This window comes from Denticeps clupeoides, chromosome 3 (genome assembly GCF_900700375.1).
Source record: "Denticeps clupeoides chromosome 3, fDenClu1.1, whole genome shotgun sequence".
In the NCBI taxonomy this organism is placed as follows: Eukaryota; Metazoa; Chordata; class Actinopteri; order Clupeiformes; family Denticipitidae; genus Denticeps; species Denticeps clupeoides.
This window is the reverse complement of record NC_041709.1, coordinates 7,377,654-7,402,136: the sequence shown is the minus strand read 5'-3', so window position 1 is coordinate 7,402,136 and position 24,483 is coordinate 7,377,654. Positions and strand designations below refer to the sequence as shown.

Here is a 24,483-nt window from a genome sequence, read left to right as displayed (position 1 = left end):
ACTCCGGTGATATCCGAACCCTCCAGGCCTCTGTCTTCTGTCCTCCAGCTCTTGCAACACACAGAGCAGAGCAGGTAGAAACAGACGAACAGGTAAATCGCCACCACCAGCCACACCACAGTGCCAAAAAGCACAAATGGCATGAGCTCACGATCCATGTTCCCTCTCAGGGTTGTACTTTAAGCAGGGCGAATGCAACGGACAGAGACAATAAAGGAAGAGTGTTATAAAGTTTCATGTTGCTATGGTAGCCTGCTGCTGAACAGATCATGACAACAAGGATGATAACTGCTGTATATTTATGATCTGTTGTAAAACATCAACATGGGTTTCCTCTGGGGTCTTAGATTACATTTACATTACATTTACACTTACAGATTTTGGCAGATGCTATTATCTAAACTGACATACATGAGTGCTCCTAAAATGTCCATCATAGAAATCCCTCATTTTGGGTCACAAGGAACCAGTATAAATACCATTATCGTAAAAACTAGGTTTTAATTTAATAATAATAAAATGAAAATACATAAGAGGCCTTTTTAAAGTATTTCCTAAAAAGGAAAGTTTTAGCCTTCGTTTGAAGATCTTTACTGACTCTTTAGTGCTAAATGCAGCCCTCTGCATTTAGCCCTTAGTATATTAATGTATTCTCACAAAGAATGTATTCTTTGTGGAATTAGTTTATTACAAAGGCTACAATAAAATATATATATTTATTAATATAATGCATTGTTTTTCCAGTGTATGTGTGATTATGTGTCTGGGAGGGTATCTTAATAAAGGAAATATATCTAAAATATGGAACACATGGCCTATGTTTTTCCAGCAGTTAAATTCTATTTTAAAAACTGTTAGATGGACTTCTCAATGCACATTTTCTACTTTGAGTTAAGCTTACTGCTTCTTTTGATCCATGAATAAAATAAAATTGTAATCACTTAGATTCAAGATATTGGCTCCTTCTTCTTTTAAACTCTTAAGACTAACACCCCATGCCTACTCAAAGCAAGTGAATCCATTATCTACAGTAGTAGACAAAAATAATGAATCAATACACTTGATTAGTAGGTGTTGATTAAATTTAGGATAAATGAAATTTATGCTTTAGCACTTAATTACGTATAATTACAGTGAATAGTAATAGCGCCAAATTGGTTCTCACTTATTCGACCCCTGTCTCCCTCTATCGGTTGTCAGTGAAAGAAGCAGAATGTCCTGTTCCTCTTCATTTCAGCTTCAGAACTGCGAAGGAAGACGACCTCAGGACTGAAAAATGTTGCTTGGTAAAAGTGTGATCCATCAAATAAAGATCAATCAAATCAATTAATTCAATTCAACAAAAGGAGGAGTACAGGACAGCAGTTCTGCTGTGTATCACATGTGACAATCACTTCACTTTTTTTATGTTCTTACACTGCTTCATTCCACAGCATGACGATCTGTGTCTTTTTATTTATGAGGTACACACACCCCAATGCATTGCACAAAATGTGGCCGGTCTCCTTCCTGCCCAACACCACTTCATCTTGAACCTTTGCTAGTGCTGAGCACATGACATGAGACATGCGGTGAGAACCACACAAAAAAGGCACTGAAGTTACTTACAATCAGTAGTTACAGGGACAGTCCCCGTGGAGGGTTAAGTGTCTTGTTCAGGGACACAATGGTAGTGGGGTTTGAACCTGTGACTTTGTGGTGTTCCGTAATATTATATAGAAACACTGAAGTTATACTGAAGCCTGCATGTCCAAACGATTAGTAACTTGCTGTTTCCCTATCTGACACATGGGGGTGTATTGTCTAAATTTTGCTTTGGTCAGTCCTGTGTACAGAACTACAAAGACCTGGAGGGATGGAGGGACCACCGCCATGGAAATGAGATACATACATAGAGATATATTTTATTTACTAAAAATATACAGGTAAAAAAAAAGATAGGTCGCCACACAAAGTCCAAAAGCGCTTCTATTTTTTCCACCTACATTGGACTAGCGAATAAAATAGAATCAGAAAACTTTATTAATCCCGAATGAAATTGCTTAATTGGTCAATTTTTCTACAGCAAAATCATAAGAGATTCTAACCCCCCCCCCTCCAGATGTACGTCTTTACACAAAAGCTGAATGACAGCTGACCCCATCAAGCACAGACCTCTCAAATTTATATTGCCTAATTTCCTCAGACAATATCAACTTCAAGATACCCCCCCCCACACACACACACACACACAAAAAGGGGGGGGGGGGCAATCATGATGCAATTAATATTCCACGCAAGGGGAGCTGCATCAGGAACCAATTATTCATCGGCCCGCCCCTCCATCTTTCACTCGGATGGACAGTGCGCACAGCGGCGTGTACCTGACACCGGTTGCCATGGTACCGGCAGAGAGGGTCCGATATCACCCGCCGCCTCCATCGCCGCGGCTTCAGCTTCGGCCGCGGTGGCTCGGTAATCGAGATCAGATGTTTCGTAACCTGGAAGCATTTATTTTATGGAAAAGATGTTTAGTTAAGTGCAGCGGCGTGGCCTAATGAGTCTGGGCCCGGGCCCTGTGATGAATATGATTGGTGAAAGCTCTGAAGGCTGGTTCCTGAGTCCCTTCCTTCCTCTCGCATCGGGTTACAGATTAGTAGACTTCCTGTCCAGTCCCAGCATTTGCTTTCCAAGTGATAGTCTTTTTTTTCATAGGGAGTTATCATGTATTAGTCGCTTTTCCTCCACCCCCCCTCGTTCTTCCATTTGAGCAGATACATCAGCGCGAAGCGAGCCCCCCAGGGCAGTCCGAGGAAAATGAGGATTAAAAACATCTGACTGGGGGGGGGGCGCCATCCGGCCCGTGCACGTTGTTCAAGTTCATTGCAAGTGACGCTGCAGACCCCGACGTGCCCCTCGTGGCAGAACCACCGACCACGCTGCGCCGTGTTGGAGCCGCGGTGGCGGCCGGGACGCGCAGCAGGTGCTCCGAGTCCCAGGCTGCGGGGTCGCGCACCCCCGGTCACCCCTCAGATCGCGAAAATGTGCCGCGACAGTTTAAAGAGACGGGGGATCGGCGCGACTCTGCAGGCTCGCTCGAAACGATTCTATTTCCACGGCAGCGACATAAGCAGCGTGTCGTGGATGTATTTTTCAGGGTTCATCTATTGCCTGGTGTCGCCACCTCGTGCGAGAATAAAACTTTTCCTGCGATATAAGGTGTGTTTTCATTTGTCACATTTTAATCTGCAATTTTAATCAAATTGAGGGTTAAAGAAAACGCACTTTCTTTCATCCGATTCTCCGCCCGTGTGCAAAAGGTCATCCGATTGATTATTTTAATATCAGTATTATTGTAATAAAAACGTCCCAAATATGATCATAAGGCGAATTAAATCTGGGCTCCGTTCCGTTCCGCACAGTCCGCCACCGTCACCCGCGTGTCAAGGACAATTTCTCTTAAAACCAGGAATTTTGGCGGCGTGCGTGTAATTGTCCCCCCCCCGGTTTTCGCAGCGACCCACGCGGTCCACCTCTCAGCCCTTCCCTCTAATCCCGCGAAGGAAGACGCGCCTTTCGTGGAAATTTGCATATGCGGCGCGCCGCGGACGTCCCGGAGGAACAAAGCCCGCCGTCTCGGCCGCTTTAACTGATTGCACTCGAGACGCGGCGACGCGGCGCGCGTCCGGGAGCCGGTTCGACGCCCGTGAAGTGATTAAACGCGCTCTCGAGCGTCCGGCGCGCGCGCGACGCGTAATCAGCGCGCGTGATAGGACCGCTTCGTCGCAGGAGACCCCGGCTGCCGGTCAAGTGGCGGCATTTACCGCACCGCGCACATCGGCATTACTCCATTGTCGCGAAGGCTGGAGTGATGAATTATTCAGCCCTCCTGGATCATCTGCATATAAAACGGGCGCTAAACTGAGAGAGGATGAGGAGGCCCGAGAGAATGGAAAGTGTGTGTGTGTGTGTGTGTGTGAGAGAGAGAGAGAGCGCCTGAGCAAGAAAGTGAGGTCTCAGACTAACTTATTAATACAGAGAATGACACCAGTTACACAAACACACACGTTAAATGCTTTTACTATTCAAAATGCTGAGAATAAAAAGAACCCATTCACTAGTTCCACATCCCGATGCACTAGCCATTTGTGCATGTTTACCGAGTCAATTTCTGCTTGTATATTTTCAACGGCACAGAAGGAAAAACATTAGGCCTCTCTGCTGCCACCCCCCCATCCGCACCGTCGTGGTAGTAGTAAACAGCGAGACGTACAGTAATCCACTTGATAAATGTCACGTGAAATGGAGCTATCAGCTGAAAGCAATTTTCAGGCCAGTGTTGCGGAGCCAGGGAACTCAGGATTTTTCACCCTTCCATCTATCATGAGCCCCTGTTCCAGGCCAAGGTACACAATGCCCCCCTTCCCACCCCCAAATTACTGACATATGGACCCAGGAACCAGTGCATAATCCTAACTGCTCCGCCGCCAAAACACCATACATCCGTACACTGCCGTGCACAACTGTTTGTTCAGTTGACCCCATACATTGTGTCAGTGTATTCAGGGTAGGTACTACAGCAATAGTGTTTTTTTTTTTTCCGGTGAAACTGTGACGGTCCTTTAGCTTGAGCTAAAAAAAAAAAAAAAAAAAAAAAAGGCAGAACTTTCAATAACAAAGTGGCATGTGACCAGTGTGAGGGCGGAAATCAAATCAGGCACACGAGAGAGTGAACATGCAATTTATTTCTGTTGCTTTGGTACATTTACCATTAATTCTCATAAATGACTGTATGGGGTCGTCCCGATTATAGAGTGGCTCGCACACTACACATGAATGTGAAACAAATGTTGGCAGGAGCGTTGACATGTGGACTCCTCCCTGTCAGCTGGTAAAAAGCCACAGAGTTTACATCCAGTGCGGTGCTTTTTACATAAACACATCGCCTTGTGGCACTGCTTTGATTAGGAGGAGGACCCAGAATCCCATTAAAAACCCATTTGTGCTCGTGCCGTTTGTTTGAAGTCACAAAGACAGCAGCGCCAACAGCCACTGGCGTGCCATGCCAACACTTGTTTACACGCTAGGAAGAAACGCTGGTGAGCGGCACCTTCCGCTGAGCCATTCTTCCAACATCCAGTCTTGTTTGCAATTCATCACGTCCAGCCGCAGAGCGCGGCTGCTTTCTGATCTGTAATAAAAGGGGGGCAGATGCGCTCACGTGTCATCCCAGCAGCTCCTTAGTTTTTGTGACCAACTGTTTGTCAATGTCCACCGTGTAGCTGTCCGCCATTTGCTGAACCTGAAGGGACAAGACAAAATGTCCGTTTAAAGAAATGGCTGTAAAAGCGTTTCCCCTTTTAAGTAGAAAATGGAAATACTACATGAGGCATTTAAGGACAGAGTCATTTATATAAGAAACTGAACAGACCTTATGATGATGAAGACCTTTTTTTTAAAGAATGTGGAATGAAACCTGTATCACATTCTAAGCATTAATCACCAATGCATTTCTCTACCAATTAACCAGTTCGGCACCGACTGCACTTTGAAAAGCATAGTAACAATAACCACGAGCAGCACCGCAGAGGCACTCATCTTTAAAAGAACGTTCTGGAACACTGAAACATGTCTGTTCTGATCCAACTCAGGGAAAAATCATTCTTTCAGAAACAAGCGGAACAGAAACGCCAATACCTGCTTCTCGACCAAGCGCAGCGTGTCTTCGGAGACCGTGTCCTTGGACTTCTTCACCCGGCTGACCGCGTTGGACCGGACCCTCCTCAGGGACTCTTTGGCCTTGTTGCCGAACTGCTTGGCAAGTTTGGCCAAGTTCTCTCGATGCTCGCGCGTCACCCTGTCGTGCACAGAGAAGGGTGCGCGCTTTTGGAAAGGCTAATAATTGACCCGACTCACCCCTAATCACGCGACTTTCATAAGGTCACAGTACAAACATGCGCCTTTCCAACTGCTATTTGCATCCAACCATTTGCAAACAGTCCAAGAGTAGTGTCTGTTTACTGCAAACAATATGCATAATTACTCATTTCAAGCCAATCAAGCGGGCCGTTCTCTTTGGAAATGCAAATGTGGCTCCGATGCCGAGTCTGATTGCAGCTTGAGACGTACGCTTCCTGCCACCGCCACTACCCCACCCCCAAGCCACTGCTGCCTGACAGGCACCTGCTGCTGCAGCACAGCTTCCTAATCAAACAGTTTTGTGTCTTTGAGCACGTCAGGCTATTCAGCTTGGCAGACAAGATACATGGTCAAAAAAACGGTTTTAAAAAAGCAGGTTCCCTCTGGCATGTTAAAAATGTATTCATTCCTAATGTGGGATACTGGTCTTCCTTTCCTAGTTCACTGGTCTCAATACACAATACACAAACAAATAACTGGAAAAAAAAAAAAAAAAGTAGATAAAATAAAGGACAAGTGTGGTGGTGGGGGGGGGGGGGGGGGGGGGTGAGGTGAGAAAGGGAGAGAAAGTGAATGGCGGGAGGGACTGGAGCCTTGGGCCTCGATCAACTCACTTGGGAACAGGTACTCTGATGATGGTGCCCTCCACCTCAGGGTTGAGTTTCATGCTGCTCTCGCGCAGGGCGCGGGCAGCAGCCGCTGTTGCCTGGGGCACACATGGGGACGAGATGTTAGCAGGGGTTAATCACTGCCAGCCGATTACCCGCTGAGGCACCCGGCAGCGGCCGGACCACAACAGGAGCCAATTGGCGGTTCAACGTGAACTGCCAGATAAATAAGCCAGTAGAGCCCGTGCATCTGTAAATACAGTCATTAACATGAGCTAATCATTTTAAAAGGGATTTCGGCTGTAATTAAACATAGCCGTGCTGATGTAAACCGACTCCTGGCCAGAACGAGCTCCCTGGACCACCTGGGATGCTGCTGCCAGAGCTCCGCCCCTTTACACAGTGTGGCTTCAGTGCTCAATGCCACCCAGGTGCCCTCTGCACCCGGGTGGGATCTGTCTGCCATGCAGGAGCAAGACCTAGAGCTCAGGAACGGCAGGGGACAAGCGGAGAGCGAGCGTGCGCAGTGTGGAAGCGCCCGGAGGGTGCTGTCAGGGCTTCCTCCACTGGGAGACGGCTGAGAGGTCACAGCACAGGGCGTCGACCTTCTGATGACTTCCACCTGGGGCCTCTGGCGGCTTTACCCAAAATGCACTGGGCAGAGGGGCTGCAGTGGGAAAGGTGGTGAGTGCGGAGTGTGAGGCTAGGCAGTCTGCGGACTGATAAACTCCGAGGCTCTCTGGAATTGGAGGGCAGGATGCTGATTGGTGCAACCGACTGAGCACAAGATACACAGATATTATCGGTTGTACCCCAGTGTGGTGAAGTGCACAGGCCAGAAATCACGTAATGGAGGTGTTTAACAGGAACACATAGATCCTCCCTGTGAAGTCGGGTCCCACACAGCACTCTCTACGGGTTTAGATTTCTGAACTTGGCTCGGAAACCAAGAGCAAATCTGAGACGACACCATTCACATGCGCTGCTTTCAACATTTTGAAACAAATGCATTTTCTTTTTAACCATCCTTTTGTTTTGTTTTTTTACTCTGAAAACCCTGGCAGCCAGCTTTGAGCATTTGCTTTTTTATGCCTAATACGGAAGAGTGGGGAGGGGGCTTCAAAGCCTTGAACGCATCCAAAGAACCGGCCTCTTGCCTCTCTGGTTCCTCTCCCGAGCTCAGTGATAGATAGAGCCTGTGCTTGTGTTTGATTGCTCTCTGAATTTAATTCATCATTATTTCCCCAACTGCTCGGGTGGTTACAGAAAATGACTGGAACCCTGCAGCAGGCTCTGTAAACACCAGACTGTGTTCTGGTTAATATGGTCCCAAATAGTCAAAGTTCAAAGCTGGCTTGAAAAGAACAGAGCAAAAGAAAACACCTTTTTAATGATGCCTACACACACCACACACGCATAATCACGCCCCTCAACATTAACGGGAAAAAAAAAGGAGGAAGAGAAAAAGGGCACTTTAATTGAGCTGCTGCTTTACAGCCACAGCACCTTTCGAGCCCCTTAACATATGGAAGAAATACGATGTCCATTCATAAGAGTGAGATCATGGATGATATCAGTTATTTAGTCACATCTGTGTCTATTTACATTTCTATACCAAAATCGATTTGTAAGAATTAAATGGGTTAAATGTCCTCCTCAGGTACACGACAGAAGTAAGTAGGGTTCGAACTTGTGACTTTGTGGTCTTCTGGTTCATAGGTGAGTTTGTTACCCACCAGGCTACTACCACTGTATAATACCGTTTGACATCACAAAACAGAGCGCAGAGCACATTGGAACCAGCTGATAAAGACCGCTGTGCCCTCAGAGCTGCAGGAAGACTGAGCTGCTGCTTAATTGTATTGAAGACTTCACACATATTCCATAGAGAGCCTCATCTGGAATTTGATTTCTACCTGAAAACTCCTTTAAAAGATACACCACATGCTGCTTAGGATGCTGGGCAGTTCATCTCTTGTTAACAGGAATGAAAATGGCAGCAGAGCGCAGAGATTGGGGGACACATAGGAAAAAGAGCTGGCGGAGTCAGCTCAGATGGGGAAAAATGACCCGCGTGAGCTCAGCCCTCTGGCTCTAGGGGGCACAGCGCGGTCACTTCCTGTGCCTGACAGCTCACCGCAAACTCTTGGCCTCCGTTTCAATCGTTCTCACAAGAACAAAGGGGCTCCCTGAACGATCGATCAACCACTCTGAAGCAAAGCTGGACGGGACCCCACAAGGCTTTTTTATGTTCCAGCAGCATGTGTGTACGAGCAGCTCGACCTTCCTACTACACAGGAGAAAAGATTTCAGGCTTCATGGTGACACCAAATGATGAAGGGTTTTCAGAAACAGTACCTCTGGGAAGCCGGTCATGTTGACCATGATGAGCTGCGGGGACTTCATTGAGACCTGACCAATCTGATTTAGAGGGACCTTGCCGTCCTTGGTGGTGACTGTAATGTGGTCCAGGGCACCTAAGAAAGGTAACACAGAGATACACAATGAACTATATATATTAGAGCCCTTATCAGTAAATCAGTGTTCTCTCCACTAAGAGAACACTATGTATATAGGGTGGTAGTAGCCTAGTGGGCAACACACTCGCCTATGAACCAGAAGACCCAGGTTCAAATCCCACTTACTACCATTGTGTCCCTGAGCAAGACACTTAACCCTGAGTGTCTCCAGGGGGACTGTCCCTGTAATTACTGATTGTAAGTCGCTCTGGATAAGGACGTCTGATAAATGTTGTAAATGTAAATCAATTTCCTCTCACTCACTGCCTTACGTACTATCTATAATAGCTTATTCTCAATCAGGAGTTGCAGCTGTCCATCTCAAACATTAGGCGCAGGACTCGCATCCACTACATTCACTCACACACTAACCCAAGGCCCATTCATTTAGAGTCGTCAACTCAAGAAAACCTTTAAGTGACAGGAGGAAACCTACTCTAACACAGGGAGAACATGCAAACATCCACACACACAAAGCTGGAGCCTAGTTTCATGTTGAGATATATATATATATATATATATATATATATACACACACACACACACACACACACATACACATACACATACACATACACACACACACACACATATACATACATATATATATGAGACAAGTAATTTTGACATATCCAGTATATTAGTAAACCCTTAAATGAAACCTGCCATTTATTACCGGTATCAGCCAAAAAAAAAAAAAAAAAAAATCCCTACTCCACTAAGAGAACACTACATTGAAGAAACTAGTTTCTCAATTAACATGTATATTTCTATAGGCAAGGTGGAAGGACCATATTCCAGACTAATTCTCGTGTCCCTTGGCCTTTAGAAAACATAAAGTGATAAGAAGCAGCTGCTCTGTGCGACAGTGTGTGGAGTCTACCTCACCTCAGCCCTACACATTTCCCCCACTCCTCCTTCTCCCTCCACACGTCTGTCTCCTCTGTTTATCTGCTTCACCTCACACACCACTGCTTCCTCCCTCTCTCCATCTTCTGTCTTACATCACTCTCTGTATGCCCACGTCTGTTCTGGGGTGGGGGTGATGAGGGGTTGTAGCTGATATTTGTTACACTGCACCATCGCTCTTGCTGCACTTTGATCTAGGCATGAAAGAAGAAAGAAAAAAAAAAAAAAAAAAAAACACTTCTCTGTTTAGATAAAGGGATACAAAGCCTGGAAGGAGGAGCTGAGGAGTGGCCCTGTTTGTTCTGCTTGCGTACCTGCGGGTGGATGATGGTGAAATTCGTCTGGCTGATCGGGAATCAAAACAAGAGCCACAGTGGACCTGCCCTACTACTCTCAGACAAGTAATGGCTGCAGATTTCATTATTTATTTATCGACCTGTATCTTTTCACATCGCTGTCGCGACCTCAGCCAGACAGATTAGTGTGTGAACGTAGCTGAGCAGAACCTTCCCCGTCGCCAATAGGTTCTCTACGTGCCTCGCCAGTGAGAGCAGGATTTGGCTGGAGGTTCTGGCCCACTGCGCTGGTGCGCTCATATTCACTGAAAACAAAAGGCTCAGGTGTGCATCCTGCCTTATATGTTTGTATGTATGTGTGTGCATGTCTATCTATCCATCTCTATGACATCTGCCAATGCTTTCACAAAGCATGCACATTCCTCTATCACAGTTAAAGATAATCAAGGAAGCTATTATGCTAAATAAGTGAGCTGGTCCAGGCTTGACCACCTAATACAAAATCCAGGTGGAAATTAAATATGCGAGCAATCAAAAAAAAACAAAAAAAAGATTGATCTACAATTATCATCCACAATCTTAATAGTGCCAACAAAATTGAGGGGAGGTACATTTGCTTGAATGGTGCTGATCTGTATTAGGGATGGGCATGAGCACTTATTTAAGAAGTTTATTATTTTATTTATTTATTTTTTGCTTTGCCATAGTTTGAGGCAAAAGCGATGCTTGCATTTGAATTAATGCAGGCTATATGCTTTTGCAAGTTAATGACCTTAACTAATGAATTACCACATTAATCAAAACAAATCTAAGTCGCTATGCACTAGTGTTCATACAAAGAGTGCAACGGTCATTCCTGATCCCACTGTAACGTGTGCCCAGACTGCGGGTCACCGTATTAAGTCCCGCATTGTGTTCCATCCCAGCTCAGTGGAGGTAACTTCCCTCCCAACACACACACATAATGGAAGCCAGATGAGAGTATAATGATGTCATTTAATTCCAGCGTCTCATCTAGTTGAATAAGTTGAATAACCTGACAAGTCTAAGTCCTTCTGTTTCCGTCAATAATCTTGCATCTGGAGTGAAGAGGGAAATTTCTTTGGAAAAAACAGGTCTATTGCTGCTATTTCCTCAAAGTGGCCTCAATGTTCCACCTTGAAATTGGACTCGTCCAATGAGGTGAAAGGTGCTGACCCGGATGCAGTTTGTTCAAATTGGAGTCAGCTGCTCCATGATCATCAGAAACACCGGAATGACATTCTGCACTCCTTCATGTACATAAAACACATACATTTGTAAACTGACCTGGAGAGGTGCGAATGCCCAGGTTGCGACTGAAGTCATCTTTCAGGGCTTCCAGGATGGATTCCATTTCCTCCTTCACCTCCTCCAAACTGATAATGTCCTCCACCAGCGAGGAGTTGATGTTCACTTTGGCTGGCTGTGCCTTAGCTTTAGCTGTTACAAAAAGACAAACATAAAAGTGGAAGAAAGGGGGGTTGATTGCTTCAAACAGGATGAACAGATGAAAGACTGGATACACAGATGAGAGAGACCTGCATCCTGGTACGGTGCTGTTGTTAGAAAAGTATAGGGGACGCAAAAACACCTCCACTACCATGGTTGTTTGAAGAATTAATAAAAGAAAGACAGAGGCATACAGAGAAAGACAGCTAGTGCTTCGCTTACCTTTGCTCTTTTTCGTAGCATAGAAACATGCTAGAGAAGGGGGGTGAGCTGTGGTAGTTCTGAGGCAGCCATTGGTCAGAAGAATAAAGGGGACCCTTGCGTTGCCACCCAGCTGGGGTTTCACAACGGCCATCAGCTTGTGGCCCAAAGCCGGCCGCAATAGGCTGAGCTGATTCAGTGCCATTCCTGGACAACAGAGGATGAATAAAACAGTACAATTTTACAAGGAATGATATATATTTTATGCATTTACTACTAAGTCTACTGAGTATAAATTACTTTTACTGCATATTTCAAAGCGTAGTTCAGTGTTCATTGTTAGCACATTGAGGGATTATCTTTAAATGTAGGTAATCTGTAATCCTGGCACAGCATTGATACAGTTTGAATACTAATATTTTCATACAATGATTTTCAGTCACATGACTTTGAAATTTTTTTTGTACACCTCGTTTTTAAAGTTAGACAAGATGCTCAGCGTATGGGACAATATGCCCTCCTGGACCAATGCTGGGGCTGATGTTAGGAAAGCCAATAGTGATAACTTATATTAAGGAAACCATAAAGCTCATGCAACCAAACACTAATAATGTAAAACACATAAAGCGTGTAAATGAACAGATTTGTATAATATTAAGCACTTCTCACCTTGACCCTCCTCTTATCAAAAGAAGAACAAGACATGCATCCAGACTACTGTGTTCTCAGCTCTGGCTCCTCAGTAGTGAAAACAACTTCCTGTTGTCTTTGAAACATCTTAGTCCCTTCCCATCTTCTAGCAATGATTAAAGACAAGTTTTCAAGGGGTGGACTAAATACACATAACATCTCTATTACAAAAGACCCTATTCATCATTATTCTCTTAATTGTACTATGTTTTTAGTGCAAGGTTTTATGCCATTTAATAGGACTTGTGATGGTATAAATCTTAACTGCTAAGCAGCAGATGTTGATTTAAGTTTAGCTGTACAGGTATGAAGATCAGATATGGACTACAAAGCACCTATGAACATTGTCCTGGACACAAGCTTCTGCTAAATGTCCTAAATGCAAACTGTAACTCACACAGATGTCTAATTTTCAAATAAATGTCTAATTCTGTAGTTTCACTGAATACAATGAATCTAATTATGCATAAAATGCTATTTATATTACTGTTAGTTACTTGTAGTGTTGACACTGTGACAATACTGTAATTTATATTTATCTGAATATGGCTACACTTTAAACTGTCTAAACTACACTCTCGTCTGCAAACCAGCACAAGCCTACCCAGCAGAGGGTGCTGCTCCAACCATAATTGGCTGATGTGTGGTCAAATGTAAAGAGGAAAAAAAAAAAAGTTTCAAATTTGTAAATAGAAAATTGTATAGGGGGTGCAGTGCGCCTCCCCTCCGCGTGGCCCATTCAGTGTTTCTGGGTATAAAGAATCACTTCAGTCAAAACATGACCTGGATCTGTATCTCTGAAGTAAGAGCAGGAGAGGATCCACCCTCTGTATTGTCACAGTTGCAACACTGTTGTCTGTCATTATTATTGTGATGGTAGGGGCCCAGAACCAAAAACCATGTAAGCACCTTTTTTTTTTCTCTGATCTAAAGATGGTGCAGGTTCGCTGAAAGACACACTTCTAGCAAGAGAGAGAGAAAGAAGAGAGAGACAGAGAGAGGGGGACTTTACAGAGACTGAAACTGATGATGACGAGTCTTTAGAAATGAAGCAAGGCAGAAAGGTGATACGCAGGTGTTCTGTAGAGATACTGCATCTTGGATTGGTTGGATTTAGCCGCATAGACTGAGAGCAGCTGCCCACATTGTCTGCAGCATGCAGCAGCACAGTTCAAAGCGGTAAAATACTTATCAGAAAATTTAAACCAAACATTACATTGTGTATATCACAGCTTGCCATCTGTGAAATGTGTGCCAAACAGGTCTGCATGAACTGGCAGCCCAACTTTTTTTGCACTTCAAATTGTCCTGAGTTGGTTTGAGTTTGGTAGGAGGAATACTGTTGTGTTTCAATAAATCACACTTGACTTGATATTATTAAATAGGTTTGATATTTCATCAAGCATTGGCATTTAAAATTGCAAAGTTTCAGTATCCAACAGAAAGTATTGTAAGGCGTGTGTGCACACGCACACACACACACACACACACACACACACACACACACACACACACATATATATATATATATAGTTTGATATGTAATTGTTTTGTGTAAAAGGTAAAACGGTAAACGGTAACTACTTTAATTTTCAATTAATCATTAACACTCTGTATGTAAAAATACAAATATGATTATGATGATTGTATTGTCTACAAACCTTCAGAGGAGTAATGAAGACCACTGATACTACAGCGTCTACAGGAAGGTCGTTTAGCTTATCGGCTAATTTGCTAACGCGGCATTTACAATAAACGACAATTAGCAAACACCTGCGCCGAAGAGACCGATACACGAAATCGGCACACCAGTTTAGAACCAAAATATTTTAACACTTACTTTTTGCGCATCAGTTGACAGAACGCATGGCCCGCTGCGTTCCGTTCGTACTTCCGTTGTTTGTTGACGTCATCATTAATGGACGGCTGTTGGGTTGAGCGTCACCCAATATCGCGCTGTGCGTCGTTCTGTAGCGCCGACGCTGGTGCGTTACATGCTAACCACGATCAACCACAGCGACATGGAAAACGAAATATTTTCCTGCAAAATATAACGCTATGTATACTTTTTTAGCAACATAACACACTGGGTATTCAGTTGTGTATTCCCTATAGCGGCTGACAGCAGCTTTGTACAGGTCGGTCAATTAATACGGTCTCTTTTTATTTGTTTATGTTTTAGCAAGCCAGCAATTCAACGCGCTACCTGCTTTTTAAAGTTTTTCCGCATCTGGGACTCTTTCCTGTGGGAATTTATGTTGCAATGGATTATTCCGACAGTAATTTAAATGTCGTGGTTATTCCTTTAGCTGACTAAAGGACCGGGTAGGTTTACCCGCTTCAAAGTACACGTGGCAATAATACGTTTAAATGTTGGCGATAATTCTTGAAAATATGCCAGTGTTGTATAGACTTAAAATGTGATTTCAACGCTTTTCAATGAAGTGTAATTACTCACAGACTGGTAGTGAAGTGCAAGTGTTTAGTTGTCACATGTGACACTGTACACGTGATCGTTGTACACTCTTGTGTCTTAAACAAGCCTTATGTTTGATTGCTTCTTTTTGGGACAAAAAATATAATATAAACACCATAATTACACAGTTGTTCTGTTTCAGCAGAACCAAGATGCAGTCGACCGCAGAGACACTGGAAAATGCCTCTATCCTATCCGACAGCTCATCACAGGAGGGCCATCGACTGTGGATTGGAAACATTGACCCCAAAATCACAGAGTAAGCGTGTTCATATCACATACATGGAGGTCCATTGCCTAAGTGAGACCCTCCTTGTTACCTCCTTAAGCTGCTGCTGCCTCTTAGCCGGACATGTGGAGCTGCCAAGATGATGGATGATGGATGAGGTGTGTGTGCGCATGCGTGTGTGTGTCGTGCACTGGAGAATGAGCAGATGACCAGGGGCCGTGTGAAAGGGAGCCACTCAGGCGCAGAGACCTGTTCTGCCAAGCGGCCTCCATCATTCCTCACTCACCTGGTGTGTTTACTCTGTCAACCTGCAACTGCAGCTGAAGGTGGACAGCGTTGGTGCTGGTTGTGTTCGGGGGAGGCCTGAAAGAGGGTGGGGGCAGGGGGGTGGGGCATGGCACATGCAGAGATTTCCCTCCATGGCTGGATGACTCCTGGAAAATGTACGGCTTGCCTGGATCGGTGTCTAGACAGGCGTTTCCTTCCCTTCCCCTCTCTATTTCTCTCTCTCTCACTCGCTCACTCTCCCTTCTGTTTTTCTTTAAATAACCTGCTCAAATGAAAACAGCAGCGAATGCCCACAGGCTGGTGATTGGGAAGATTAATTAGTTCACATGCTGGGAGTGTTTGTTGTAGCAAACCCCCTACTCCAGAGTTCCCCCCTCGCGGAGCAGCACACAGCAGTGAAATTTTGTATAATGAGGTCAGTATTCACCTAAAGGCAGTCACTTTTTTCCCCGTTTTTTTTTTTTTTTTTTTACTATTCTTTTTTTCTAAATAAAGTTTTCTAAATGCGTTAATCATTAAAAATAACAATAGGGACGTGAGGCACAATGCTTTTGCAGATTATTTACCATGCCATCTGTAGGTCTGCTCAGTGGAAGGATTTATTTTGACAAAGAAGAGGAGGGGTAAAAGGTAAGTCAAGGCTGAGCAGTGACCAGGTCTGAGCTCACTGTGGGATCACTCATTAGTTTAAGTTGCTGGATATTAGAAAAGTAGTGACCCCCAGGCAGCACTTGGGGAACATCTGAACATTAGGCTGTCTGCGGCCTTTGAGGAATGGTGATCGCTTATGAGCTGACAGCAAGCCAAACATTTCAGCGCTCTCTCCATCAAGGGCTAAATCCTTCTTGGTGTTTTTGTCTTTCAGTCATCTTTTGCTCTTAATGTCCCTCTCAGTGACGTCCTTACCCCCCAGTGTCTGCTGCCTTTTGTTTTCATTTAACGTTTGTTTTTATTTGAATCTCTCCATCATCACATTCATTTTTAAAAGTCCCCTGTTTCACTTTGTGAGATTATTTAACATTAATTCTAGTATAGGGCGGTAGTAGCCTAGGGGGTAACACACTCGCCTATGAACCAGAAGGCCCAGGTTCAAACCCCACTTACTACCATCGTGTCCCTGAACAAGACACTTAACCCTAAGTTGCTCCAGGGGGGGACTGTCCCTGTAACTACTGATTGTAAATCGCTCTGGATAAGGGCGTCTGATAAATGCTGTAAAATGTAAATGTAGTTCTCCATGTCTATGTCTATGGTCCTGCAGTGGTTAGAAATGGTGATATGTATAAAGAGTGCTTTGGTCATTCTTCTTCGCCGTTCAGAGAGCGGCAGCTCAGACGGTCTGAGCTGGAATGTCTCCCCTTATGTCATCATAAGGGGAAAGGTTACCTCCCATTTCTCATTATTTATCCACCCAGAGAATTTCCCACCCCTCCCCTAAAAATGGAACTCCACCGACCGCCATGGCTTGAAAATGTGCAAAGCATTGCAGTTGCAGTGATTGGATACTAAAAAATTATGCACGCGTGTATTTTTTTAGTTCATCACGCAAGACTCTGAAGAACCCGTGGGTTATTTGAAATTTTTTTTCTGAAAAAACGGTGACTTCCTGTTTGCACCAAACATTGTGAAAGGGGTTGATGACATCATCTATGCGAATGCCCCCTCAACTTCTATATGCTGCTCTCATTAGCATTTAAAGCTACATGCACAGAAATGGCGCACCGTGGGGTATCTCATAGTGTGACTGGCTAAAATGCTGTAATTCTGCACCACGGCTGAATTTCGGAAAGATACTTCAGCCACAGTATTAGGGGACAACTAAGACCAACTAAAAAAAAACATAATAGGGGACTCGTGGATCGTGTTTTTGTTCATGTTTGCCATAGCGCACACACCCCACACTTCCACAGGCTCTCGCTTGGCATGTCTCCCAGAGCAGCAGTTCCATAGTCAACTTTCTGAGCCTCACCCAGCCCACCAAAAAACATACACAGGCTGTGGGGGGGCTGTTGTCTTCATAAGAAGCTAACACGTTGACCTGTCCATAATCCATGGGGGACCATTCAAGGCCGGTGATGGATCTAGCATGTGCTGCAGGTTGTTTGTGCCGTCAGCCAGAAGGTGGGGAGGACACGTCCGGGGGAAGAGGCAGTTGCAGAGCTCAAGCGGGAAAATACTCGTACAGCTGCCCTTGCTAACCTATATTGTTATTGTCACCATCATAGATACATGACTTGCAGTGGGACAACGAGCACAGAGTATATTGCATAGAGAAATTCTGACTTTACATAACTTGATTATGCAGAATAAACAACAGGTGGGTGGGTGGATGCTGCTGCTGTTGCTTTGACCTTGAAATACGTGTCTCTTGGCTTAGGATCACGCTTTTGACAGAACACACCTTAAATCATCATACCTTTGCCGACCACCCCGCTTCCTTCTTCCTTCTCCTCCTCCTCCTTCTTCTCTTTAGCACGTTTTATGGTCCCCTAGAGAAGTGCATTGCGGGGTCTATTATAAGCCAGAAGTTGTCCCTGCAATATCAGGGCACTATCAATTCAGTTTCAGGAAGACCCCACAAGCTGGGGAAGAAGAGGGTGGAGTCTGGGAAAGTGAGAACTGCTGCTCTGGACAAAAGCCCTAGAGAGCGGAGGGGAAAACATTTATGCTGCCTGAGTGGCCAAGAGTTTCTGCTTTAGGTTTTACCATATCTCTTAAATGGTCAAAACAATATAGTTGTGCCAATCAGGCTGTCACAGCCTGTTTCAGAGGATTTCACCATGATCTTTATTTTATGATTGATTTACACAATTTGATTTGTCTCAAATAAGAGTATTTTAAAGAACCAAATCTGAGTAATGTGTGTGGGGGAAAAAAAATTTTTTATTCCCTGACATTCACTGAAACCAGATGGCATAATTATAAATCCCAGTCTGTGTAATTAGAATCAATTCCTTGCTTCATGAAATGGAAAATCTTATGAGTACTGTGCATATATGGGCATCATGATCTAAGAGGAACTTCTTTTGCCATTTGATTTGTAGTCACTATTAGGTTTCCTCATTTTGAGATGCCGTTGCATAATATCTTTATGATGTTTGTCTATCATCATTTAAGTGGTCACCTTGTGTCACACAGGGAGTTATTTTGGGAGAGCTTTAGCACAAAATGTAGCTGGTATGTTTCCAGTGCAAGAGCTGTAGATCAGGCACCTGTCATTTCCCATGACTGCTAATAGGTGTTGAGAGGCCATTCTAAACCCTTGGGGAAATTCAGACTTCCTCTTTTTTATTTTCTTATTGTCCTCACACTGTATCCTCTTCATTGTGTGAATGCAAGATTTACTGCAACGAAAAAAGGTTTAAAGAGGCTGTCATTTTCATTAGCATTTAGCTGACAGAACAGGATTATTATTATGTAACAGTTGGGGGGGGGCAATTTCTGTGTATGATGTTGGTAAGAAATGACCCTGCTCTTTTAATGTGCCAACTTCATCTGTTGTTTTGCCTGTGGTTTCGAGATATATTAGCTGGGGCATTGAGTGGAGCAGCTCCCATCCTCCACCTCCACTTGCATGTGTGAATGTTGTTAACCTCACTCATGTATTTGGTTTTCCTTGCAGGTACCATTTGGTGAAGCTCTTGGAGAAATTTGGCAAAGTGAAGCAGTTTGACTTCCTATTTCACAAGTCAGGCCCTCTGGAGGGGCAGCCCAGGGGTTACTGCTTTGTGAACTTCCACACGAAAGAAGTAAGTCGACCTGCTGGTCTTCTCCTTCACTTGGTTTTCTCCTTTCCTTTGCCAACATAAAAAAACATTCTATATATTCTATAATATTATTTTAGCATAAATGACCATTGATCAGGCCACGCCTCTTCTGATTTCCCAACCTGATTCTTATGATGGTGTTTTGCTTCCACTTCAGGAAGCGGAGCGTGCCATTCAGCGGCTCAATGGGAAGCTGGCTCTTTCCAAGAAGTTGGTGGTGCGCTGGGCCCATGCACAGGTAAAGGTAAATATCACCAAACCACAAACATTACAATTTAGAGTATGTTTCTGACTTGCCCTCTAAAAAAAATACATGGGATTATTTTGTGCTTTTTGAAATGTGTGGCATGGAGCTTTTTCTGGCTCCCTTTTTTGATACCGGTCAATACTATTTAGTAATTATACTGCGCTGTTTATACTATTTTATGCATTTGTGGAATGTTGTTAATATAATAAGATTTCTATTTACAGCATAATAAAATATATGCTGTATATCTTTTATCTTTTGCTATCAGAACCCCAACTAATCTAAATCATCTATTTATCAATAGTCGACAGTGTATTGTCTTATTTGGAAGGAAAGTGTCAAATCTGCATAATTAGTATTTGTGACTTTTTAGGGGCTCTTTTGAATTGGGACCAACTTTAACCTCTCCAGCCCACACTTACTCACTCTCTATTCTCCATTCACTCACCTGCACCCATGTAATGCACACTCATGCAGCGTGTGTGCATGTAGACCTTACCTGCAGGGCACTGCTCGTTTGGGGACAGGCGCTCCAGCGACCCTGGCCCCATAACAATAGGCAGCTGCCGTTTGGGAGCAAGGATATCCTGAATGGGCCAGAATCACGGCCTCCTGTACATACCCGCACCCTCTCTGAAGGGAACGGCTCAGGCAGGCCTGAGCTCAAGGTTAACAACGTACACTTGATGACAACAACAAGCAGCGGACGACACATGCAGATGCTTGCACGTGTATAATGTTTTTGTAGATGAGGTGTGTGTGTGTGATACAAATGTGTGCTGATTGAGAAATATGAATCAATTAGAATTTTTTTTGTTTGTAGAGAGATTAAATCTCATGGCAATTTTTGTGTTTATGCTGAATGAATGAGTTTCTACAATCTTTTTAATAAAGCAATTGTCGATATTCTCCAGATACCTTCCACTGAATTCCTCCTGTCCTGTGCGTGTGAGTTAAATTTAGTGCCTGTTTTCTGTTCTCCGCAGGTTCTCAGGAGGTGCTGAGGTGTGACAGTGTGGGGAGCTCTGCAGTGTAGAGGGGACAGTTTAATAAGAGGATGAGCATGCAGCTGAGCCTGCGGTGCCTTAGTTCTGCCGAGCCACTGTAAGATGGACAGGCTGGACGGACTCTCGTCCAGTCAGTGTTCCTCTTCTGGACAGTGGCAACGTGGGGGAGGAAGCTGCGGTTCATTCTCTGCTGTCCATCTTCTGAAGCCATGGGAGTGTCTCTCACATACATGTTCCTTTCTCTTCTTTTCTGTCCTTTTTTTTTTTTTGTTTTATTTGTGTGCTTTTTACAGAGGTTTGAGCCCTTCAGAGGAGACAAAAACCTACCAGCAAGTCTGGAGCCATCCTGCAGTATCCCAGAGGAGATGCCAACCAATCTTAGGTTTGAGATTTTACTTAAAAGTGCTGATCTGGTTTCCAGGATTGCGGGGCCTGTAACATACCGTGTTTCAGTAGCGATCTTGTCTGGACCCACCTGCCAGAATGTTTTCATTCCAGCCTTCTGTGTTTCCAGACTGCTGCATGCATCACAGGGTGCTGATCCCAATTACGCAACTTTAGGAATGAAAACATGGGGGTAGGTGGCCCAAGTTTGGGAGACCCCCCGCTATACCTGGACACGTCTATGAAAAGGCATTACATTTCAAATAAACATTATAAAATGAAGGCTACAATGTTGTAGGCATGCAGTCACTGATCAAATAAATGCGAAACTCACCTAACACACGAATGGAGAAGAACCTGTTTTTTTTTTTTTTTTCTTCTTTTTAAGTGTTCATTATTGTTAGAACACTTTCACTCTAAAAAGAGAAAATTCATTTGAAAGTGATTTTGAGTTCAAATTATTTTAAATATGTGTAATGTGTGGACTGGGAATCCAGTAAATCCACAGTAAGTGGTAAAAGAATCATGAGCTATAAATTACTAAAACAGTCAGCAATTTCAGTTTCCAGTGAACTATATAAAACCTCTCAAATATGTGTGTGGGGGAGGGGAAACTGTGATTTGTTTAAATTGAGAAATGATAAGTTCTCCCCCATTGTAACTTGACATATTTCAGAGAACTCTGGTTAGCTGCTTCATCAATGTTTAATTTATGTTGTAGTTGTTATTACACCTTGTCCCACTTCTCCGCGGATCTGCATAAATCCTTTTGACCTCAGCCTGTGGTTCAGTGGTGAGTGGGGGCGGGAAATAAAATCTGGCAGAGATAAAGAACCTTTCCAAAACCATCACCTACACCACAGGTTTTGTGTTTCTTGCGAGAATATCATTCTCAGTGCAGTAATGGGGTGCTCTTTGGCAGAACCAGAGATGATTATTTGTGTTCTTAATGCACGAACCCACTAGACAGGTAGCTCGTTTTTTTTCTGGTACAGCAGAGAGGTCTAAGCGGTGAAGGAGACTTGATGTAATTAAAAAAAAAAAATTATTGTTCTGCTCAGGTGCGTTTTAAGCCTTCAGTAGGAGCCAAGACCTAATTTAGATGCATTTTCTGCACCTTGATGGCAGGCATGTGAGATGCTTTTTCTTTTGAGAATTTTGCATCCTTTATCAAAGCACAAAAAGCGCATGATGGACTGTGGGAGTAGATTCAGGACTGTAGATTAGTCCTGGTGTCACTATAGGGACATACTAAACTGGTATTCCTCTCAGTTTGCTCAGGTTTCATTTGTCCTGAAAAGAAAATGCAGACAATGTTGAATCTGACTTGAACAAGAAAAGGAATAAAAGATATTCAGTAACCAATATAATGTTTTGCTTTGTTTTTTGGTAAATTGAGAAAACAAGTATTTACTTCTTGTACTCAACTGATGTTTAATTACAAATCTATTCTGTAATTCTTTAGGTTTTGTACCTTTCAACCAGGATAATTAAAGAAAGCATTAAAGTTTGGTAGTTATGCTACTAATGATGCTGAATGTCTGCTTTTGATCTGAAGTGTGGAATTTTCTTCTTGATTTTTGCTGATCTTTAACAATGGAAAAGTTCATAAAACACTGACTCAAACTCTAAAACCATTGATGATTATGCCACTTTTTTCACTCTTAACTTGATTTTTGTATCTCAACAAAACACTAATTTTAAATAATGTAATTTAATTTATATTGAAATTTTATTTATGGAATTAACATTAAATAATTTATTATTATTAATATAGATGAGATCAATGGCTGAATAATAAAATTAACAAGTGTGTGTATATATATATTTATTAAGTGTAGCCTGCAAATACACTGACATTTTGAAATTGTTTTGAAGTGTGAACGCGAAGATCCGCGCCATTGAGGCCAAGCTGCAGATGATGGAGGACAACCCAGACGAGGAGTACGCTGGACCTTCTCCTTACCTCTATAACAAGCCCCCCGAGAAGAAACGGCCGCAACCCTACAACAAGCCTTACCGCAGATTCAGGAGATAACGCCCACATGCCACTAACACACACACACACACACACACATCTCATTCCATTATGCAACAAAACTGTCTATTTACACATGTTGCACCACTGGATAAGGCTCATGGAAGCCCTTGTGTTTGCATTGGTAAATACTCATTTTTAGATTATTCCTGTTAAATTTCATCACTGCACCAGTGTCAAGTGTGTGTTATTGCAAGCAATGTTACTTTTATTTAATTTAATTTTCCATCATCTCGTCAGTCTAAATTGTCCTTTGTAGTGCTGCTCGTTCAGTTCCCAGGGTCGGGGTTTCTAATCACGTTTTGTATTCTTCACTGTTTAGCGAATGCTCGATGTCTTTTACGTCAGTGACTTCGTTGGTCGGGCAGTTTTATATGTGAACCTCGCAGTATTTTTACTTTGATGCTTCTGCTTCGGTTTGTAAATGGGGATTATGTGGGTGGAGGGTGGATGCTGCTCACCTGCTGCATCAGCGGGTTCATGGCAGAACGTGGAGTAAAAGAGGGGAACCCCACCCCCCCTGCACCGGTTATCTGGTTGAAATAATAAAATTGTTCTCTCTAATACTCTCTGTCTATTTTTTGTTTTCTGTGTTCTAGAGAGTTCTGTGTCACGTCGCACTGGGGTGCACAGGTTTATTTCATCGCGGTTCGTGGAAAAAAAAACATAAAACTAAACATTCCTAAATTGTAAACAGTGATTTAAAATTAAGACGATCTTTGTCTTCATCTATCTTTGTTCATATAATGGTTAAAACGTCAACTTCATTCATCGAAACGAGTATAACCCCGCGATGCCGTTTACTCCACATTTACTCCGGTGGAGTAATTAAGTCTCCTCATTAGAGCAGGAGCAAATATCAAGTCTGCATTAAACACTCCCCACCCGCTCCTTTCTGCAGAAATTAGAAGCTTTTTGTTCTTTTTTTCTCATATTTCTGCAGAATATGAGCTTTTCGCACATTAAACCAAGGTGCAGATTTTTCTAGATTAAACGCTTAATGTAATTAAACTAAATCGGGCACTAAAGGAGCAGCGGAGCTGGAATTTAATGGGAATAAAAAAAACGGGGAGATGTCCTTTCAGAACCTTTCGTGTTTTTTTTCATATCAAACTGAGTTGTGCACAGAAACCTGCGGGCTCTGCGGTGACGGTTTTATGTCGGAGCTTCTTCCATCTTCCAGCCCTCAGGGCTTGGTGGTTTTAATGGGCTCGTCTTCGTTTGGCAAATCTCCTCCACTCCGCATCACCCCGATCTCACCGCGACCCGCTGAGGAGGAAGAGGAGGAGGAGGAGGAGAGGCGCTTCCACAAACTTTCTATCCCAGAATCAAGTCTTTTTTCTACATTTTTTTTATTTCTGCCTGTAAATGTAACCCGTCGTGGACGAGGTGACGACCACCCCACCCGGACCCGTTCACTGGCATTATTTACAGTGTAGAGTTAATAATGGGTTAA

General features: G+C 43.5%; 2 protein-coding genes across 10 annotated transcripts; one reads left to right on the top strand and one right to left on the bottom strand.

Annotated features, from left to right (window-relative positions):
• Positions 1 to 4,647: 4,647 nt before the first annotated feature.
• mrrf (mitochondrial ribosome recycling factor) lies at positions 4,648 to 14,756 on the bottom strand. 3 transcript variants are annotated; one of them, XM_028973135.1, is made up of 8 exons: positions 14,432 to 14,756; positions 12,571 to 12,697; positions 11,923 to 12,108; positions 11,539 to 11,691; positions 8,865 to 8,983; positions 6,513 to 6,604; positions 5,677 to 5,836; positions 4,648 to 5,281 (listed from the first exon to the last, which is right to left on the bottom strand). In XM_028973135.1, exons 3-8 carry the CDS (start codon positions 12,104 to 12,106, stop codon positions 5,204 to 5,206), a joined length of 786 nt encoding a protein of 261 aa, XP_028828968.1. In that variant the 5' UTR covers positions 12,107 to 12,108; positions 12,571 to 12,697; positions 14,432 to 14,756; the 3' UTR covers positions 4,648 to 5,203. The 3 variants fall into 3 exon arrangements, with proteins under 3 accessions (XP_028828968.1, XP_028828969.1, XP_028828967.1); XM_028973136.1 differs by having other exon boundaries at positions 12,571 to 12,694; XM_028973134.1 differs by lacking the exon at positions 12,571 to 12,697 and having other exon boundaries at positions 14,432 to 14,752.
• rbm18 (RNA binding motif protein 18) lies at positions 14,523 to 23,593 on the top strand. 7 transcript variants are annotated; one of them, XM_028973142.1, is made up of 6 exons: positions 14,523 to 14,729; positions 15,213 to 15,326; positions 19,207 to 19,333; positions 19,509 to 19,589; positions 20,899 to 20,987; positions 22,868 to 23,593. In XM_028973142.1, exons 2-6 carry the CDS (start codon positions 15,220 to 15,222, stop codon positions 23,025 to 23,027), a joined length of 564 nt encoding a protein of 187 aa, XP_028828975.1. In that variant the 5' UTR covers positions 14,523 to 14,729; positions 15,213 to 15,219; the 3' UTR covers positions 23,028 to 23,593. The 7 variants fall into 7 exon arrangements, with proteins under 7 accessions (XP_028828975.1, XP_028828970.1, XP_028828972.1 ...); XM_028973137.1 differs by having other exon boundaries at positions 19,509 to 19,595; XM_028973139.1 differs by having other exon boundaries at positions 15,210 to 15,326; positions 19,509 to 19,595.
• Positions 23,594 to 24,483: the final 890 nt, after the last annotated feature.

What these genes read in the sequence shown, in the direction of transcription:
- mrrf (XM_028973135.1), bottom strand. Translation starts at nt 12,106, where the DNA reads ATGGCACTGAATCAGCTCAGCCTATTGCGGCCGGCTTTGGGCCACAAG. An exon ending in GGGCATTCGCACCTCTCCAG is followed by an intron (nt 8,984 to 11,538) that starts GTCAGTTTACAA and finishes TACCTTTCTTAG; the next exon opens with GTGCCCTGGACCACATTACA. An exon ending in ATCAGAGTACCTGTTCCCAA is followed by an intron (nt 5,837 to 6,512) that starts GTGAGTTGATCG and finishes TGTGCACGACAG; the next exon opens with GGTGACGCGCGAGCATCGAG.
- rbm18 (XM_028973137.1), top strand. Translation starts at nt 15,220, where the DNA reads ATGCAGTCGACCGCAGAGACACTGGAAAATGCCTCTATCCTATCCGAC. An exon ending in TGAACTTCCACACGAAAGAA is followed by an intron (nt 19,334 to 19,508) that starts GTAAGTCGACCT and finishes CTTCCACTTCAG; the next exon opens with GAAGCGGAGCGTGCCATTCA. An exon ending in GAGATGCCAACCAATCTTAG is followed by an intron (nt 20,988 to 22,867) that starts GTTTGAGATTTT and finishes ATTGTTTTGAAG; the next exon opens with TGTGAACGCGAAGATCCGCG.